At 44.8% G+C, this 16,293-nt stretch overlaps 1 protein-coding gene and 1 pseudogene across 2 annotated transcripts in view; both read left to right on the forward strand.

Annotated features, from left to right (window-relative positions):
• ppp1r7 (protein phosphatase 1, regulatory (inhibitor) subunit 7) overlaps window positions 1–16,293 on the forward strand; it is a 60,189-nt gene that overhangs the window by 729 nt on the left and 43,167 nt on the right. For both annotated transcript variants that reach the window (XM_069896416.1, XM_069896415.1), the window contains exons 2-3: window positions 380–493; window positions 9,759–9,814. In XM_069896416.1, coding sequence (XP_069752517.1) covers window positions 380–493; window positions 9,759–9,814 — 170 coding nt within the window. The remainder of the gene's footprint in view (window positions 1–379; window positions 494–9,758; window positions 9,815–16,293) is intronic.
• Window positions 5,144–5,279, forward strand: LOC138743735 (U1 spliceosomal RNA; annotated as a pseudogene).

Here is a 16,293-nt window from a genome sequence, read left to right on the forward strand (position 1 = left end):
TGAGTGAGGAGATGGGATTGATGGAGGATGGGGATATTGTAAAGCTGGTGGAGGAGTAGAATGTTATAGAAAGTGGTGGTTGGATCAAGGAAGAGTGGAAGTTGGAGGTTGTGCCATGGTTGAAAGGGGTGGGGTGGTGGTTGCAGACTCAGGGCGATGGGGTAGAGGTGAGGGTAGTATGAGCCTGCAGGGATTAAAAGATTGAGGGAGGATGCTGGGAGGGATTATAGAATTGAGGAGTGATGGAAGGTTACTGAATGATTGAGAATTTGGTGAGGTTGTGGAAATTGGATGAGATAGAGGATGAAGCTCAGTAGGCTGACAATTGGGTGCAAGATCACTTCTAAGTAGATATAGTAATCATGTTGTGTTTTGATAGTTGACCGGCGAGTGGAATCTGAAGAGTCTGGTGATGAAGAAGGCCAGAGAAAAGGAACCTTTGATGAATTGTCTCCAAATGTAAGATTGAGTGGAACTGAATGTAACTCATCAGGTACTGAATTACTTTGCTTTTTAAGGCTATTTTGCATGGCAGTTTTTGATAGCCATAGAATTTTTTTGATCTATTTCAGAAATGCTTGGTCACCTTTTAATTGTTGTTAGTTAAACTGATTTTTAATGGGAATAGACAAAGTGTCTTGCTTTTGATGACTTCCCATTCTCTGAATGTTGTGCTCAATTGTTTGATAATCTAATATCTCATTAAAGTAACAGATAACAATTTATCACTATTCACCAACTACTGACTTCCATCCCACAGTCTAGCAGCTTTGAATCCCTGCATTCAACATACTACTTCACTATGCCTCACTGCAAACTGCTGAAACAATCTAATGATCCGTGGCATGAATGTTGCCCCTCCCAAAGTCAGTTGCTATTGTACGTCATTTGTCCTGCACCATCAAGCATAGGAGCCAAAATAGCACAGCAAATCAATAATACTTTAAAAGTATTTTATAGATATCAAGGTATTAATCAAATTTGAAAAGCAGAAGTGGTGTGAATTTTATATTTCTGTAAAATCTCAATGGAGATTGAATTTTGAGATCATTATGACGGAATAACTGTATTTTTAAGGATCAAAGGGGTTATTGATCCCAAATTGTAACTTTGCACTTGCCAAATATTCAGTTACACTTTGTCCAACCAAGAGCCACATTTTATGTATCCCCATGTGAACACCTCATTAGTCAGGAAGGTGTTTCCTAAGGGGGTTGATGAGGGGAAGCCTACCAGCCCTTGTCTTGACTACTTTTTACAGAGACACAATTGAGTGTGTCCTATCTGACTGCATCTTTGCATGGTATGGTAGCTGCAAAGCATCGGACCAGGTCAATACAGAGAATTATCAAAAAAGCAAGAGGAAACATTACTTAAAGAGTGCTCAGCGAGATATAGAAGACCCCCTCCATCCAGCACACAGTATTTTGGGCCCATTACCATCAATAAAGAGGTAAAGGAACATCAAAATCAGGATTGCCATGCTGGGAAATAGCTTCTTCCTGCCAGCTGTGGGATTTATGATCAGTATCCTGTAACTGAGGAAATATATATATTTTTTAAAAATATCTCTGTTTTGATGTGGTTATTATGTACTGTGTATGCTTCTGCATCGTGGTCTGGAAATCTTCCAGTTCGTCGGGTTTTATATGTACAGTCAGATGATGAGACTTGAACTTGTGAATTCATTACCCTGGTTTGGCTGCTCAAGTTGTGGAGGAGCAGAGAATCACAATTGACTTCTACATTACCCTGCATCTGTGCATAAATGAGAAGCTATATAACGTAAATCGTTGATTCAGGGTGGCTGCAATGTTTCCAACTGAAAGGTGAAGGGCTTGTTGGTCAGTGCCAGAAGTTACACTTGGATAATACCAGGTGAATGGGATACTTGGATCACCTGCATGAGCCAGTTAATTCAGGGAGAGTGTGGACTCAGTCAGGCAACATGTCTTGGGAATAGAACAAGAAAGTGCAAATGCTGGAGTTGAATGCAGTACACAAGGGCTGGAGAAACTCAGCAGGTCATGCAGCATCCTTGGGATGTAAAGGGTAACCAACTTTTCAGACTGTGGCCCTTCAGGAATAAGCAAAAACCAGGCAGGCATCAATAAAAAAGGGGAGGAGCACAGACTAACAGGTAAGAGGTAATTGGTGGATACAGGTGGGAGGGTAGAAGAGGAAAAAATGCTGAAGTGATGGGGAGAGGGGCTGAGGGTATTGCAGCATGTTCTGGGTGGTTGGTTTGGAAGAAGGGGGTAGCGTCAAGAACAGCAGTTGAGTAGCCCATGCTGAGAGAGCAACTGATAATTTGTCAAGTTGTGGCAATTGGTGTGATGGGGTGGGGAAGGAAAACTGAATGTTGGCGAGGGAAAAAGAAGGGACGAATAAAGCAGGAGGGAGAGAGAGAAGGGGTCGAGAGGAAAATGATCTGGAGGGAGCAAGCTGAGATGCAGGGTCCTGACAGATGTTAGGGGGTGAGGTAGACTGAACGAAGGGGTTTTGGGAAGAGGGAACTGAGAAAGAAGGTGTGGGGAAGAGATGGAGTGTGTGTAGTTTTTTTTCATTTCAATCATTTTGGCAAATACATTCTCATTTCGGCAGGGGTGGGGGAAGATGATACTTTGGTAAATTAGATCACCAAGACAGCAGGTGATACAAAGATGTGAGGTGTCATGGACCGTGAGAAAGGGTTTCAAAGATGGCAGCGAATGTGGACTAGCTGGGAAAGAAAAGGCAGATGGAATTTAATGTGGACAAATGTGAGATGTTGCACTTTGGGAGGACTTGAAGTTTCATTGTAAATGGTAGGGCACTGAGCGGTGCAGTAGAACAAGGAGATCTGAGAACACAGATATATAAGTCCCTGAAAGTAACATCAGAGGTAGATAGGGTCATAAAGAAAGTGTTTGGCACTTTGTCCTTCATAAATCAAAGTATTGGGTATGGAGGTTGTGATATTAAGTGAAGTTATTTGAAACATTTCTGAGGCCAAATTTTGAGTATTGTTCTGTTCACCTAACTATGGGAAAGATGTAAATAAAATTGAAAGAGTGCAGAGAAGATTTACAAAATGTTGTTGGAACTTAAGGACTGGGTGCAGGTCATTGGGATAAGGCAGAATAATAGTTCTGCTTGCCTTGTTTTGGTCTTATTTTTGCCTGTCGCTTTGATTTTGTTGCCTGGAATCTTCAAATTACTAATTCTAAATGTATTATATCCAGGGCAGACATAATCAAATGCACCTCTGTTTAATCTCCTGTTGTGCTTCATTCTTCCAAGGAAAGCATCCCAGTTTATCTGAGCTAATCTTGTTGCTGAGGGTCTTTCCCTGTCATTATCCCCTGTGGCCACTCTTGTATCTTCACATCCTTAAAATGTACGATTCAGAATTAAATGCAATACTGCAATTATGTTGTTGCATTGGAAAGCAAAAACAAAATAAATTGCAGAAAATCTGAATAGAACCGAAAGTGCACAAAATTTGTATCTGATCAGATGGTGTCTGCACAGAGAAAAATAGTTAATATTTCTCGTTTAAACAGCTTCAGTACAGCAGCACTCTCCTTCAATGAAGGGGAAAAAAGTTATAAAATGATATAGATGATTGTGGAAGGAAAGAATGCAAGCAGCTTAAGAACAAGAGCATAAGTTGACCAATTAGCCCTCTAAGCCTGTTCCTCCTTGAAATAAAAACAATTTCTCTTTTAATTCCACTTACTTTTCCAGGTCAAAGGTGCTGTTCAAGCTCTATCTTTTTGTGGAATATGTGGAATTTTGTTTATTTCAGTCAAAGTTGGGTCTATTCTGTCAACTCTTTCTGGTACACTGGTATTGAGGGTAACCAACAACACCATTCTATGGTCATGTGCCAATTTCCATCCTGCTCTCGTCATCTTGTGATATATTTTTGGATCTTTCTCCGTTCTATCTTGGGATAGATTAATGACAAATATCCATTACAAGCCTGAGGATTATTTTGGCTTTTCTCTCCATTCCTACTTTCTGTAAGCACTTAATCCTCCAAATTTTTCTATCATATCCCCTCTGATGAGTCCAAGCACAAGCACATGAGGCATCTTCCTTCATCCTGAATCGAGGCTTCCTCTTTGCCATAGATGATAAACCCTTGACCTTATTTCGTACTTCTGTTTTCCAACCCCCCCCGCCCCCCCCACATCTTTCCAAACAGAGCAAAGAAAGAGTTCTGCAGGTCCTCACTTTCAGCTCCATTTGTATCCACAATCTGAAGATATCCTCAAGAAGGTGCATCTTTCCTTTCCCTTTACTTACCACATTCCAAAGTGACTTCACTTCGAGACTTAAACACTCACTCCTCCATCCTCACCAAACATTCTACTCATGACACTTTACCCATGCAACCTGTATGTAGTAGATGCAATATCTGCCCATTCACTTTTCTTTCTCAACATCATTCCTTCCTGAGGAAGAAGTAATTCATTTGAACTTTCAATCCAGTGTGCTGCATTTGGAATTCACCTTGTAGCTTTCTCCACATTGGAGTGTATCATGGAGCAGTTCAGTTTGTGTTCAGTCACTTTGAGATTCCAGTTGTTTCCCCACTGTAACCACCCAAGTGCTGTTGTAATTATGCTCAATGTAAGTTTGAGGATCAGCACCTCACCATCTGTATCCTCTGGAATCTAGAGTTCAACAACTTAAGATTTTTCTTTCTCAGTGAATTGAATCAGGTTATTTTGGATGAGGTAATCTATAATATTGTCTATTTTTCTCTTCCATTAACATTGCTGTCTGGACATTTCCAACAGCTTTGACATGTTCTCTATCTCAAATGTCATCATCAATTATTATCACTGCAACATCCCTGGTTATCCATTCCTCCATCCTCTCTGCAACTAAAACTAATTTGTTTAGTCGCTCCTCTAGTTTGTTTTTTATCTATTTCTCTTTCTGTAGTTATTTCCTGATGTATGGAAAATTTCCAGCACTTTGTTTTTCAGATTTCCAACATTTGTATTTCTTTGATTTTATTTAAACCACATGACTGATTCTCAATATCATTCCACTTTGTTCCCATACCTCTCATCCCCTGCATAAAACGTTTGTCAGAATCGAGTTTGTCATGAACACATCACAAAATTTGTTGTTTTGCTGCAGCAGTATACTTACCTGGCAGGGGAGAATCGGTGGTCATGATGGCTGATTTCCCAGGATGAGGCTATCCCATTGTACTTTGGGAGTGCTGACCCCTGCGATGTCCCCAAATGCGGGATACTCGACTGCAAAATTTTTACATCACAAGTGCAAAAATTGCTGTAAATTTCAGTTCCATAAATTCAATATACAAAAATAATTAGTGCAAAAAGAGAAAAAAAAGATGAGGTTGTCTTGGGTAAACTTGTACCTCTCATTTTGTTCATTTTAGATTGGTCACAGTGTTTGAGCTACCGAAAGAAAATAGATACACACACACCGAGAGCAGTTCAGTTTATACAAGTCTTTATTACTAAATCTAAATTCACACTACAATATGCAACCCCTTCCCAATTATACTTATCAACACCTGGACTGGTCCCAACTGCTGAAACAAGGCAACAACTGCACACTTGTAGTAGGTTGTCGGTAGCAGCTTCTCCACCTCCCTCGACCTGGACGTTAGCTGGACTCTTGAAGTTCTTCTTCTGGCTGAGAGATGTTGCCACCTCTTGGAGAGTCTCTAACTTCAGCTGTGGGACCATGGCTTATATTACTCAGATCTTATCTCTTTGAACAAATGATTTAATTATCTTCAAGGTCTCCTGACAATCTGCGACCAACAAAAGACAACTGCATCCTGGGCCCCATGGTGGAATTTAGGTGTGTCTACTAATTCATATGCATCCTGGGCCTCATGGTGTAAATTAGATTATGTCTTCCTATTCAACTGCATCCTGGGCCCCATGGTGAAAAAAAACAAGCAGGTTCTCAGCCTTGCAGAAGCAAAGGCTGCAAAAGTAAAAAACAGAGTTTAAATCTTCCATTACAGAGGTAGTGTCTATAGGTTCATTGTCTGTTCAGAAATCTGATTGCAGAGGGGAAGTTGTTATTGTAATGTTGGGTTTGTGTCTTGAGGCTCCTGTACCTCCTTTCTGATGGTACCAGTGAGAAAAGGGCATGACATGGAGGGTGAGGGTCCTTGATTACAGTAGCTAATTTGTTGAGACATCCCCTCTTCGAGGTCCTTAATGGAGTGAAGACTGATGGTGCTGGCTGAGTTTACAACCATCTGTAGCTTTTTCTTGTCCTGTGCATTGTCACCTCCACACCAGTCAGTGATGTAACCAGTCAGAATGCTCTCAGGTGTATACCTGTAGAAATTTGCAAGAATCTTTGGTGACATACCAAATCTCCTAACGAAATATAGCCACTGGAGCACCATCTTCATGATTGCCTTGACGTGATTTCACCAGGATAGATCTTCAGAGATGTTGACAACTAGGAATTGATTAAAACTATAACAGATTACAAGACAACCTTGGAAGTCAAAGACAATGATGCCTCTCTTCTGGACAGACTGAATATCTTCGCTGCCTGGTTCAACAGAAGAACAGGCTGACACAGAATAAAGCTCCATGTCTTCCAGATGTACAAGCCCCCTGCAGAGCTGCATAGGGAGGTAAGGAGAACACTGTCCAAGATGAACCCACACAAGGCAATAGGACCAGACAACATACCTCATTGGGTACTGAAGGTCTGCACAGACCAACTGACAGAGGTCCTTACAGACACCTTCAACATGTCGCTGCAGCAGTCCATCATCACCAGGGTTTCAAGACTGCCACCATCATCCTGATACCAAAAAGCATGGCAGTAACAGGCCTCAATGACAACTGTCCAGTGGCGCTGACCTCCACCATTATGAAATAATTTGAGCATCTGGTGATGTAATGCATCAAAGAGCACCTCTCAGAGACACTGGACCCATTTCAATTTGCATACAGATGGAACCGTACCACTGATGATGCAATAGCCTTGTACCTCCACTCCACCCTGACCCACCTGGAGAATGATGACTCATATACCAAGCTACTGTTCATTAACTTCAGTTTGGTGTTTAAATAAATCATTCCCTGGACAGTTATTCTTGCTGGGACTCAATACCCCTCTCTATAATTGGATTCTGGGCTTCCAAACAGAAAGACCACAGTCTGTCCTGAACATCAAGCACCATCAAGTTGAGGAATGATGCACCTCAGGGCTGTGCTTAGCCTGCTCCTAACCTACGGCAGCAATGCCAGGTCCAGCTTCAACAATGTCATCAAATTTGCAGATGGCACAACAGTAGCTGGCCTCATCAGCAATATCAATGTTTCCCTACAGAGAAGAGGTGGAAAATCTCGTGAAATGGTGCGAGAATAACAACCTGGGTCTCAAGATGGACAAGTTAAAGGAGATGATAGTGGACTTCAGGAGGACCAGAGACGACCACCCTTCACTACACATGAATAGCTCAGAAGTGGAAAGAATTGAGAGCACCAAGTTCCTATCCTGAACACACAACGTCTCATTTTTCAGGAAGTCGCAGCAGCATCTGCTCTCCCTGAGAAGACTGAGGCAGGCAAGATGACCAGCCACATTCATTTCAACTTTATACAAGAGTTATGTCGAGAGAATCCTGGCTGACTGCATCATGATATGGTACAGTTGCTGTAAAGCAATGGATCGGCAGTCAATCCACAGGACCATAAGAGCGGCAGAGAGAATTACTGGAGTCTCCTTTCCTGCCCCCACCCCAGTCGACTTAATCAACCGAGATTGTAGTTTGAAAAGAGCTCGCAAAATAATTGAGGGCCTCTACCACCCTGAACACAGCATCTTTCAGCAACTCCCATTGGGAAAGAGATACAGGAATATCAGAGCCAGCACCACCAGGCTGAGAAACAGCTTCATCTCACGGGCTGTGAGACTGCTGAACAACTGATGAACTCTTCAGAGAAACTCTCCAAGACTCTACAATTAGCAAAATCTATCTATTTATTTTTATATAGGTATATACTTACTGCAGATTTAACAATTCTATGTGTGTGTTTTTGCACCGAGTACTGATGAGGACTGGTTTGTGTTTTCCTGGTTTCCCCTTCCTCAAGTCCACAATCAATTCCTTAGTTTTGCTCACATTGAGTGCAAGGTTGTTGGAGTGACACCACTCAACTTGGTGATCCATCTCACTCCTCACTGTATTGTGATCCTGTCGACAACCATGGGTCATCAGCAGATTGGTAGATTGCATTTGAAATGGCAGTCTATACTCTTCAAAGGGAACACCTTAAACTCTCTCTTTTCATCTTCCCCACCCCTCACATCTGTCTGCCATCCTTTACCTCTCCCTGGTTCACCAATTTCTTCCGCCTCCTGCCCTCTCCTACTTGTATTGGATATCCTATCCATGATCAATCTGGATGAAATGTTAATGTGTGGCGGCGCACTCTCATGGCGAACCGGCCCTCTGTGTAACGCCATGTGGTGGGGCAGCCATGGGAAGATGGCGCTGTCAGGGTTTCTCCCTGCCTCAAGTCTCCTGCCCAGCGCGTGCCTGGGGCAGCAATTATGATGTCACAATGTACGAGATAACTGAGCTCATGCTGCCTTTAAAGGGGCGCGCGCTGAATTTGAATAAAAACAGTCATTAACGACTTTCAATGTGGTGGCTGAGTCTTTCTTGGCTGTGTCCAGCACTACAAACAATTCTTTTTCCCTCGATGCTGCTTCAGCCACTGAGATCCTCCAGTACATTTTCTTTTTTAACTGAATTTAATTCTCCATACTGGGCAAAAAAGCAAACCTTCTAGGTGAGACAGTTTTGTATGCACATCATCCAACCTAAACTTCTGTACTGCATTTGGTGTGGCCTCCTCTACACTAGTGAGACCAAATGCAGATTGGGTGACCACTTTGCTGAACACCTGTGCAATGGTTGTGGTCTTAACTTGAGCCTCTTGTAGCTAATTCTATTCTGAAATAGTTGTTCACAGCCTCATCTGTTGTCAGGGTAAGGCTAAAAAACTTGAGGAACAATGCTTCATGTTCCTCAATTTACCCAAAACTAGCTAACTCCTCCCCTATCTGGTTCCACTGTTTGATTCTCCTCTTTTACTACTTATTCTAAAACTCTGCCCAAACTTCTAGACACCTCGATAAGATGAAATGTTTTCATAGAATCTTGTTTGGTTAGAGTCAAACACAATTGTAGTCTCATTGCTCTCTACTACAATGAGTTTAGTCTGCAGGAATCAAATTTTCTCTGCACAGCTTCTATAAGTATATCTTTTGTATATGGACATTTTTTTTTAAACAAAACTCAAACTATGGTCTCACCAACATCCTGAACAACTGTTCAAAACCTTCCCACTTTTGAATTCCATGAAGCGATATTAGATAGGTTGGAGAAAATATGATTGTAGAAGACTTGGGGTAAATAGTTCAGAACAAGAGCCCAAAAGTAATTTACCTTGCAAATTTAACTCTTGGGAAGCTGCAGCCTAATTCCTGTTGCTAATTTAGGACAAGGATTAAGGTCAAACAATGTTCTAGAGATGGAAATGGAAGTGTCAAAGTAATTGAATAGATGTGGTCAGAAGCTTATCTCTTGGCCAGATGTTGCACCAATATTTTCAATTGTTTTGTTCAGTGCCATTCTCTTAAGCTTTATTTTAAGGATTTATATTGCCTTTGGCTTTGTTTTTGTGGAGAAATTACACTTAATAGTGGTTTAAATTAAAATTTGATTTCCCTTTCAGGAGAACCAGACACACCAGTTGATATTGACAGCATCATTTTAGATCCAGAAGCAGAGGTCAGTGACTTCATAAAGCCGCTTCAGTTCACCCAGGATCACCAGTATGGGATACAATTGATGTGTAAAGTTATTGGAGTCCCAGTGTGGATAATATCTTGCATTGTTCTTCATTGGGCATGAAAGCTCATTCATGAAATCGTGATGCATTTATTGCTCGTGTGGATCTTTCCCTCTGTAAAATTGTTTAAACTCTGACAAATGTGGCTGCATATGGCCATTTTTGACTTCCACTCCTCAGTCACACTTGTGTTCATTCTCTCACAGCATCAAATCCCAAGACATCATTGAGTTTTAATAATGTCAGTTGTAATGTGCCGTCTTGACTGTTTTGCTATTTCATTGAATACATTAATACAGAGAGGCACGACTGCAGATGTGAGAATCTGTACTGAAGCAGTGATTTGACCCAAAATACTGACTGTCCATTTCCGTCCATGGATTCTGTCATTCCCCTTGAGTTTCTCCAGCATTTGGTTTATTACTATAGTTTAACATTGTAGAATTAGAATTTAGACATGCAGCACATTAACAAGCCCTTTCAGCCCACGAGCCCATGCTGTTCAATTGACCTACAACCCTGGTACATTTTGAAGGATCGAAGGAAATGAGAGCCCTTGGGGAAAACTTGCATAGACACAGGCAGAATGTACAAACAGATGGCACAGGATTTGAACTCCGATTCTGATCACTGGTGTTGTACAGCATTACACTTTGACCGTTCCAGGAGATCTGTGAAGCGAAATTCGTTCACAAGTTAAAAGATTGCTCTTTCATTCAAATAAATATTTTCTTGGAGATAATTTTGTTTAAAGTGACTACAAAGTTGTATGGTACAGCAAGAGTCAAATTTTCCCAAAATGATAAAAGGTAAATCTTCCCCAGTCTTAGAAAGTCCATTCTTGATAATTCCCTGTTTACAACACTTTGCCCATGACTTTTCAAGCAAAACATTGAGCCATTAGTCTCCATTAACTTGTAAATATCAGGACCACATACCAGTCATTCTTTGTGCATCAACTAGAAATACTCTTAATTCTGCTTAATCCATTAAGTAACCTGATTGCTTAAATACTAGGAACGTAAATATTTTTGAAAGTACTGTGGCGGCGCACATCCCCGCTTGTATTGCCACATGGCGGGGCAGCCGTGGGAAAATGGCGTCGTCAGAGGTTTCTCTCTGATTCCAGCCTCCCTTCCAGCCCACACCCTGGGCAGCGATGATTATGTCACGATGTACCAGGTGACTGAGCTCATGTTGCCCTTATAGGGCCGTGCTGAATATGAATAAAAACAGTCGTTAACGACCCTCAATGTGGTGGCTGTGTTTCTTCCACTGCTCACAGTAGTGACCCCAACAAGCCCAGATGTTTTTCTGGACTCAAACACCATGGATTCAGCAGAGGTTAATGCTGTCTCCATCAAGCTCACCCCGCCCACCCACACCCCCCTGTTTTTTGGACCCACCGACCGAGAAAGTGGTTCGGGCAGGTGGAAGCACAGTTTTAACTCTGCAACATCTCCTCAGAATCCATGATGTTCTATCATGTCGTAAGCGGTCTGGACCAAGATATGGTGGCAAGGGTGGATGACATCATCCACCACCCCCCGGCTACGGGCAAGTACATGGCCTTCAAAGACCTGCTGCTTGGAACTTTCGGGCTAACTCCCCAGCAACGGGCTTCCAGGCTCCTTCACCTCGATGGGCTTGGGGACCGTAGTCCGTTGGTGCTGATGGACGAAATGCTGACCACAAGCCTTATTTTCTCTTCCGCCAGATATACCTGGTAGAGATGCTGGAGGACATCCAGCTGCTCCTCACTTCTTGAATCCGAGGAGAGCAGCAGCCTGTGTGGATGCTCTCTGGCACATGAAGAGGAAACACAAGGCAGCCCTCAACCGGGTGGCACGACCAGGAGCCAACCGACCGCAAGCCGCTCCCAAGACCAAGCCAGAGGAGGGCCGGTCGACCTGGTGTTTCTACCATCAGCGCTGGGGAGCGCAAACCTGTAAGTGCCGCCAGCCCTGCGCGTTTCAGGGAAACGACAAGGCCAGCCGCCGTTGATAGCTGCGACGGCTGGCCACACAAACAGCCTCCTTCATGTAATGGACAGATCCACCGGCTGCCGATTCCTGGTGGACACAGGCTGAGCTCAGCGTTTTTCCCCCCCCCCCCCACAGCATTAGAGAATGGCACCCGATCTCGAGGTCCAACCCTGCGGGCGGCCAACGGCTCCACCATCAGGACCTACGACACCCACAGGGCACAGATCCAGATCGGGAAGGAGAAGTTCCACTGGAAGTTCGTCCTAGCTTCCGTGGGCACCTCACTGTTAGGGGCCGACTTCCTCAGAGCTTATGGCCTACTGGTTGATGTGAAGGGCAAAAGGCTGAAGGTTCCACTCCCCCCACCCCCCCCCCCCCCCCAACTGGACACAGCCAAAGCATGCAGGCCTGAAATCGCCACCATAGCTGCCACCGGGGACGAGTTCGACGAGATCCTCCACGAATTCCCCACCATTTTAGAGCCTCTGTTCAATGTCGCCATGCCCCAGCATGGGGTCTTTCACCACACAGGGCCCCCCGCTGCACACTAGTCCCAGACGGCTGCCGCCTAAGAAGCTCCAGCAGACAAAGGAGGAGGTCTCCACGCTCCAGGAACTGGGAATCGTCTGGTGCTCGGACAGCACCTGGGCATTACTGCTCCTTATGTTCCCGAAATCGTCCAGGGGCTGGAGACCGGGGGCTACCGTCGATTGAACGACGTAACCACCACAGACAGGTACCCGGTGCCTCACATGGGGGACTTCTCCGCCAACCTCCACAACGCACGGGTATTCTCCAAAGGGGACCTCATGAGGGAATACCATCAGATCCTGGTGCATCCAGACGACGTGGGTAAGATGGCCATTATCACCCCTTTCAGCCTATTCGAGTTCCTGCGTATGCCGTTCAGTCTAAAGAACATCCAGCACCTCATGGACATGGTTGGAAAAGACCTGGACTTTGTGTTCATTTACCTGGATGTTATTCTCATTGCCAGTCGCAACTGCGATGAACACAAAGCCCACCTCCGCACACTCTTTGCCCGGCTAGTGGACTTCGGCCTCACGGTTAATGCAGCCAGATGCCAGTTCAGAAAGGAGTCCCTCCAGTTCCTGGGGAACACCATTTCGGAGGCTGGGGCCACGCCTGCGCCGGAGAAGGTAATGGCTGTTCAAAGATTCCCCAAACCCTCCACCCTGAAAGCCCTCAGAGTTTGTGGGGATGGTGAACTTTTACCATAATTTCATCCCCGGAGCTGTGCGCACCATGCGCCCATTGTTCGCGCTCATGGCCACCAAAGAAAAAAGGAGGCGGACAGGGCTTTCATCGCGACAAAGGAGGCTCTAGCTAGCGCCACGCTGCTGGTGCACCCGTGGCCAGAGGCGCACACGGAGCTGTCTGTGGACATCTCAGCTACGGCAGTGGGGGGGAGTTTTCTGGAACATTGGCTCAATGGACAATGGCGCCCACTGGCCTTTTTCAGCAAGCAACTGTGCCTGCCGGAGCTCAAATACAGCACCTTCGACCAGGAGCTCCTGGTGCTGTATTTGACCATCCGCCATTTCCGCTACTTCCTCAAGGGCAGGCCATTCACAGCCTTCACGGATCACAAGCCCCTTACTCAAGCACTGGCGATGGCCAAGGATCCGTGGTCCACCAAATAGCAACGCCACCTCTCGTACGTGTCTTGAGTTCACGACCGACATCCGACTCCGGGCCGGCAAGGACAATGTAGTGACGGATGCACTCTTCCTTCCAGCCATCAACACTCTTGCACCCGGCCTGGATTATGAGCAACTGGCTCAGGTGCAGAGGAACGATGTGGAGATGCAGGCCTTGCGGACCACCATCTCTGGCTTCAAACTCAAGGATGTCTAGGTGCCCAGCAACCCGGACACATTGCTCTGTGATGTCTCAACAGGCATGCTGTGCCCAGAGTTTCCGCCGCACTGGATGGTGAAGGTCTTCAGTCTGATACACAACCTCGCTCACCCAGCGGTAAAGACAACTGTGCGGATGGTGGCGGAACGGATGGTGTTGCACGGACTTAAGAAGGTGGTGGAACTGGCCAGGAACTGTACCAGGTGCCAGACCTCTAAGGTCCAGTGACACACGCGAGCCCGCATCCAGAACTTCAACCTGGCGGTTCGCAGATTCCAACTCATCCATGTTGATGTCTTCGGGCCCCTGCCGGTGTCCAAGGAGGCTCGCTATCTCCTCATGGTGGTGTTTCGGGCCACAGGGTGGCCGAAGGCCGTCCTGTATAAGGAGGCCTCTGCTGAGACATGTGTCCGGACTCTGATCAGCCAATTGATCGCCTGTTTCAGAGTCCCAGTGCACATTACTAGTGACAGAGGGGTGCAGTTCACGTCTGCCCTGTGGACTCAGATGGTAAAGCTCCTTGGGGTCAAGCTCCACCATACTACCTGCAGTCCAATAGGTTGGTGGAGAGGTTCCACAGGCACCTGAGGGCTTCGCTTATGGCCAGGCTCTCTAGACCAGACTGGGCGGACAAACTACCCTGCGTCCTCCTCAGGATTAGGACGGCACCCAAGGCGGTCCTGCAGGCTTCAGCAGCGGAGATGGTCCATGGCGCACCACTTTCCCTGATGGGTGAGTTTTTCTGCCCAGACCCTGACACCACAGCCACCAACAAAAACTTGCTGGCGGACCTAAGCAGGCGATTGGCCTCCTTAGCTCCCCCACCCCTGGCACACTACGGCACCCGGCCATTTCATCTCCCCAAAGAGCTCAACTCAGCCCAGTTTGTTTTCGTGCGGAGGGGACCATAAGGTGCAGTGCTACAGCGACCGTATGAGGGGCCATACAAAGATTTGCACCAGTTCAGTGGAACCTTCACCCTGGACGTTGGGGGAGAGAGGAACTTATCACAGCTGGGGTAGATGGCTGTGCCCAAGAGCCGGGGCCGGCCACCAAAGCGACAGGACGTATAGCCAGTTTGGGGAGGGGGGTGTTGTGTGGTGCCACACACCCTCATGGTGAAATGACCCTGCTTGTATTGCCACGTGGCGGGGCAGCCATGGGGAAATGGCGTCATCAGAGGTTTCTCTCTGACTCCAGCCTCCCTTCCAGCCCACACCCTGGGCAGCGATGATGATGTCACAATGTACCAGGTGACTGAGCTCATGCTGCCCTTAAAGGGCCGTGCTGAATTTGAATTAAAAAATCATTAACGACCCTCAATGTGGTGGCTGTGTTTCTTCCACTGCTCACATCGCCACAGTTCATCATTTCTGCACCACATTTCTTTTTGCACCACATCCTTAATGCTTATCACAAAAATGATGTTAATTAAGTAATTATTTTTCAGTTAAGAGATGTTGACAGTGGTGATATTCAGTCTTAATTCTAAAAAGTAACTGAGAATGCTCTATTCATATTCCTAGTAAATGTAATTTTAAAATAATGGTTAGAGGACTGTGTATTTTAATTTCAAGTATTGCTTGGACCAACATTCTAAAATTATGATTGATGTTATTTTATATAATTTTTTAATTTTACACACTATGAACCATATTAACCAAAATACACACAAACATTTCCCTCTTGAATATACACAGTGTCATTTTCTCCCCTTTTTCACCCTCCCCCCCCACACCCACTAAATGTTCAACATATACAATACAATAAACCCATTAAACAATGTCATCACACAATGAAAATAAACAAGAAAATTGTGTTATCTACTCTTATACACTGGGTCAGTTCATTTCGTCTTCTTCTTATTCTATCTTTTTAGGGGGTGGAGGTCCACGGTATGCCCTCTCTGTTGTGTTCCATGTACAGTTCCCAAATTTGTTCAAATAATGTGACTTTATTTTTTAAAATTATGTTATTTTTTCCAATGGAATACATTTATTCATTTCCATGTACCATTGCTGTACTCTCAGACTCTCTTCTGATTTCCAACTTGACATTATACATTTTTTTGCTACAGCTAAGGTTATCATAATAAATCTTTTTTGTGCTTCATCCAGTTTGCCTGCACAAATGCTATATCTATTTTTTCTTTTTTCAGTAAATTTAATAGCCTCTTCCTTTTGATTTGGTTTTGTATTCCATTAATATTTATAGTCATATACTTCAACATGGCCATCTCATTCTTTGTTGACATCTCATTTCCGCTTCCTCACCACCATCTTTCCCCTTTTCCCAATTTCCATTTCTCAGTTTTCTTTTTTTTTGAACGCACTGTATGACAACACTTCTAAAACATAAAATATTTCAACCATTCCCACATCTAAAATTCCCTTAACTCCAAGTGTTCCCCCCCCCCCGAGTCGCCCCTTGTCCGTTGCCAGGCAACCACAAGTCCCCTCTCCATTCGGACTACGTACCCGTTCGCAAGTGTCAACTGATTTCGCAGTGACTGTTATTCTCTCCCACCAAACCCCCTCCAGAAAACTTTTTTT

The sequence above is a fragment of the Narcine bancroftii genome, chromosome 9 (genome assembly GCF_036971445.1).
Source record: "Narcine bancroftii isolate sNarBan1 chromosome 9, sNarBan1.hap1, whole genome shotgun sequence".
Classification (NCBI taxonomy): Eukaryota; Metazoa; Chordata; class Chondrichthyes; order Torpediniformes; family Narcinidae; genus Narcine; species Narcine bancroftii.